Source organism: Montipora capricornis, chromosome 5, assembly GCF_036669925.1.
Source record: "Montipora capricornis isolate CH-2021 chromosome 5, ASM3666992v2, whole genome shotgun sequence".
Lineage (NCBI taxonomy): Eukaryota > Metazoa > Cnidaria > Anthozoa > Scleractinia > Acroporidae > Montipora > Montipora capricornis.
In genome coordinates, this window is record NC_090887.1 from 11,831,615 (window position 1) to 11,836,614 (window position 5,000).

General features: G+C 40.4%; 2 protein-coding genes across 3 annotated transcripts in view; one reads left to right on the forward strand and one right to left on the reverse strand.

Annotated features, from left to right (window-relative positions):
- Positions 1-5,000, forward strand: part of LOC138049499 (uncharacterized) — a 104,729-nt gene that overhangs the window by 81,814 nt on the left and 17,915 nt on the right. The window lies entirely within an intron of this gene.
- The window catches only part of LOC138049496 (uncharacterized), a 24,418-nt gene that overhangs the window by 16,190 nt on the left and 3,228 nt on the right, over positions 1-5,000 (reverse strand). For both annotated transcript variants that reach the window (XM_068895782.1, XM_068895783.1), the window contains exons 2-3: positions 4,310-4,427; positions 3,237-3,560 (exon numbers count right to left, since the gene is read on the reverse strand). In XM_068895782.1, coding sequence (XP_068751883.1) covers positions 3,237-3,560; positions 4,310-4,421 — 436 coding nt within the window. In that variant the 5' untranslated portion in view covers positions 4,422-4,427. The remainder of the gene's footprint in view (positions 1-3,236; positions 3,561-4,309; positions 4,428-5,000) is intronic.

The following is a 5,000-nucleotide window of genomic DNA, read 5'->3' on the forward strand; positions in this document are numbered from 1 at the left end:
CGACCACGAACCACTGAAAGCGGTTTTTAGCAAACCAACTCACAAGTCACCAAAGAGACTCCAGCGGATGTTAATGGCCCTTCAGAATTTTATTTTGGATGTGCAGTACAAAAAAGGGGAACTAATGTGGGTATCTGATGCTCTTAGTCGAGCGTACCGAAACACAACCGAGTCATCCCGGCATGACAAAGGTCTGGTCTGCGCGCTTGAAATGATTGACCACTCGGAAAACCTCGCCGTTGCACCGTACAGGATTGCCGAGTTCAGATTGGAGATAGCAAAAGATCCGGTCTTGCAAAGTCTTATCGCAGCCATAAGAAGTGGATGGGCGCCCTCAAAGAAACAGTGTAACGGCGAATTAACACGGTACTATGACAAGCGAATTGGGAGAAGACAACGGACTAGTCTTCCTGGGCGAACGGCTGGTAGTACCTACATCCATGAGGAAAGAAATGTTGAAACAAATTCACAGATCGCACATTGGCATCGAAGGATGTCTGCGGCGCGCCAGAGAAGTACTATATTGGCCCCTCATGAATGCCGAAGTAAAGGATTTCATTACCAAGTGTTCCATCTGCCAAGCCCAAAAGCCAGACCAAAAGAAGACCACCTCGGCCATGGTCGATTCTTGGTGCAGACATGTTTGAACTGGTACAGCAACAATTTTTATCCTAGTGGATTACTGGAGCGGTTTCTTCAAAGTCCAGGAAGTTAAAGAGGCTACGTCTATGAGAATCATTACTGCTTGCAAAGTCCAGTTTTCGCCACATGGGATACCAGACGTGCTTGTAACCGATAACGGAACTCAGTTTACATCATCGACATTCAGCGGATTTGCGAAGGAGTGGCAATTTGAGCATCGGACTTTGAGTCCCTACTACCCACAGTCAAATGGTCGTGCTGAAAACGCGGTGAAGACTTGCAAGATCTTAATGAAGAAAGCGAAAGCAGATGGGCAGGATCCCCTGTTAGCCCTCCTAGATTGGCGTAACACTCCAACAGAAGGCATTGGAACATCGCCAGTGCAGAGGTTAATGGGACACCGTACTCGAACTTTGCTGCCCACACATGAAAATCTCCTGATTCACCCACCTCACAAGGACACTGCCGCCAAACTATCTGATCGCAAGTCAAGACAAGTGCGCCAGTACAACAGGAAGTGTCGCCCATTAGAACCTTTGAAATGTGGTCAGACTATCCGAATGAGACTTCCTGGGAGGCAGGAATGGACCCTGGGGACTTGCACCGGAGCTCTGAAGAATAGGTCGTATGAAGTAGAAGTATGCGGTAGAGCACTACCGTCGCAACCGTCGACAATTGCGACTGACGCCTGAAATGCCCCCTCCATTGAATCCAGTATACCGTGAGCCTGAGACACTGGAATTCAATCAAAACCCTACAGAAGCGGAGACTGGGCCTGCCCTTTTGGAACCGAGTTTCAGCCACCGGACGCTGACACAGGACCGGAGAAAGAGCCACTGGAGATACATCCGCGCCGATCAGACCGCAGAAGGCTACCACCTGTTTGGCATCAGGATTACCAAATGTACTGAGACTCACATTGACACACTCAACGTTGAACATTGTTTTTTTTTTCATCGCCTTTCGTATTGAGACTCTCATTGAACACTGAGCGTTTGAACTTGTTTTTATTTGTTTGTTTCTGTTTAGTATAGTAATCCTATATAAAGAGGGAGATGTCGCGATGTTGCGTTACTCTGCCACGTGCTCTCAATCACGAGTTTTATGTTGTATGATTGCGTAACCACATCGAGTGACTTATGTGTGTCATATTGCCAGGAGGATACGGTTGTTGCTGATTTAGAATTAAAGTCTGTTTTTATACTCGTCTATTACTGTGGAGTTTTGATGGTTACTTATCGCGACAGTAGCTGACTTATGAATTGAAACATGTGTCATTCAGTTGGTTAATATGTAGTTATTGACTGAGTGGGAGGGCCGGATGGAAAAATATTTGGCCCGAGGTCATGGTGTACGGACCGAGCGCCACTTATTTTCCTGTCCGGCCCGACCTAAACTCAGTCAATAAGCATTTTATCATATGGGCTCTTTACACTATTCATGAACACTCAGAATATGACGTTTGGACAAAACAAGTAACAAAAATTTGCACAGAAAATTTATCTAATATGTTGTTTGCATTTACTTTTCTGGCTGTAAATAACTTGGGTGTTAAAAAGCGACGAAATCCTCTAAAATTGCATCGCGCTTAGCAGTACGTGTTCCTAGCAGGGCCGTACGGCTTTTTCCGGCCCTGCTCGCGCTAATGCGTACGGCCCTCATACGGGCATTTTACCAGTAGTTTTATAATGAAAGCGCGCGGGGCTGTATGGGCCATATGATAATAATAATTATTAACCTAGTCAATCACACATTCTAATAAAATTTTTAGCACTCTGTACTTTTAAGTACTAAATGGTCTTAACACAATTTAGACACAGGATGACAATCAACATTGACACTTGAAACATGTCAGGCTTTACTGGGGTATAAATTTGACCCAAATGCTGAATATCAGCTGGGCATCACCCTCATGAATTATTAATGAATCATCAGCATAAGTCATGACCAGTGCCTAATGACCTACAGTGTCCACTATAAATCTCTGACAACAATGTCTTAAGTGTCCTGGTTTATGTAGCTGTACTGTGACTTGCACTTATGGCCTATTATTTGCTCTTAGCAATTACCCCTAAGCTTTTCTATTTATTCTAAAAAGAATGCATAATTTGGTGAAGATTTAAAAAATAACTAGGTAAATCCATTGAATGCACACAAATCATCTGAAGTTCTTGGCCTTAAAAGCTCTTTAATGGCACAGAAATAATTTAAAATCAGCAAAAAATGTCATAAAGCAATACAGATTCAGATAATTCCATCAAATCCGAGGACTCTTCTGGAGTACGACATCAAAGATTTGGGTACAAATCTCCTGCAAACTTGGAAGTGAACTGAAGTTGTACTTATTCTCGAAATTGTGAAATTCACAGAAAATTGAGGAAATAACATATAACTATAATTTTTTCACCAACATGATCAGGAACAAGCAAGAGGATTTTTTGATGACTAACAAAAAATTTTAGGGGTTACAGCACTGTAGGTGTCTTTAAAGGTTTAAGTATACACTAAAACCATACATCCATTCCTTTTTAAGTCTGTTATTAATGTTGTCAAATCATGCACCTAATCGTCACAAAGAATCTTTCAATCCTTACCAGTAAACTTGGCCATGTGAGGTTCAAGATACAGCTTTCCCAGTTCTTCAGCAGAAGAGACTTGGTAATCATATTTTGCTAATTTCTTCTTAAATCGACCCGAGTTATTGTTAATACTTCCGTAGTTCAACTGAAATGTTCCATCTTGTTTTAAATGGCTCCCGTACACCTGTGTGTTAAGTCTATGTGACATATACAATGCAGTATAGTGTTTTGGTATTTCCTGAGCCACAAAATCTCGGAGCACTGGTAGCAAAAGCCTGTTCAAACAAATACCAATCACCACCCATCTCTTCTGGTTGTCATCAAGGTCAAAACTGCTGACTGGGAAATTAAAAAAAAAAGCTATGATGAATTAATTACTATTTAAGGGTGGTCTAGTCACCCACTGTTAAGCTGAAAGGCCTTAATTAAATCCAAAATCCAAAATCCAAAATGCTAGGAAGGAGGAGGATATAGTCTTCATATCGAAAAACCGTTTTCAAAGCGAGGGACTGTTTTCCATGCCAAATTTTTATAAGACATTTTGGAGCAATTACAGTAGTTGGTTTACACAGAACCTTAAAACCATTTTAAAGCTGTTAGTTCAAGTTGGCACTTCTGAATTGTTTTCCACTTACAAACTCAGTCAATGGACCTCTTTAGCTTGTACGTTTTGTTTTCCCATTTCAGACCACGCGATGTTCCCAAGGGAATTTTCCTTTTGTTTTTACATAAGTTATGCATACATATGCACGTGCATAAGACGACATTTGAAAAAAATTGATCCCTAGAGTAACATCATATAGTCTGAAATGGAAAAACAAAATGTACAAGCTAAAGAGGTCCATTACCAATCCTGTCTATGACAAAGACAAACAACAGATTTGCACCAAGTTTCCGTATAAAAGCCAGCAATGCATTTTCTTGTTTTCCACAGGCAGCTACAGTGTATAAGCTCAGGAGAATGAAAACAAAACTGCTTTTTGTTTTCGACATTTACTCTTATGCATTAGCTTGGGTGACCTGTGCTTTGACTGATGTTCCTTATAATTATCAAAAACTATGGATAATAATTATTTAACATATCTTACCAGCAGGAGTTCCAGAGGACGTAGAGGGAGGAGTCAGAACTGTAGGTGGAATTGTCCTGATCAGTCCAGGTGGTGTAGGTGACATGTATATAACTGAACTGCCACTTGCCATGGTGATCTGAAAATTGGTAAACTTAATAATTGATTTTTTTTGTCATTGTTTTCCTTTTTGGCTCATAGAAACAACTTTTTGACAACACTCTGTGCAGAAGTGGCAACTATAATATTATTGAATATTTAAGAATTGAGGCAGTCGTTTTATATGAAAGATCATCTTTCAGTAGTAAGTATCTGTGATCTAAGTGCCGTCTAAATATAGGACAACCAATAAGATGAACAGTCAGGTGTCATTGTTTAAATATAATGACAAGGCATGGGTAATATATGAAAGCTATTATTATATATTTTAACTGTGGAGAGAATCAAGTTAAGATGCTGATCATCGCAATTACTAATTAACGTTACTTGAGCAGTAATGGAAGGAAAGCCTGAAAATTCAGGCATGAACAGGAATAGCAAATGATTTGAAACTTGGCTCGGCTTGAACGTTACTGCTGAAGTAACGTTCATTAATAACTGCAACAATCAGCATCTCAACTTTATTCATTTGCCCAAGTTTATCTGAAATGTTTTACAGGTGATCTCTGAGAATATACAAATTAAAGTGACTTGATTCTAAAAATCTGTGCAA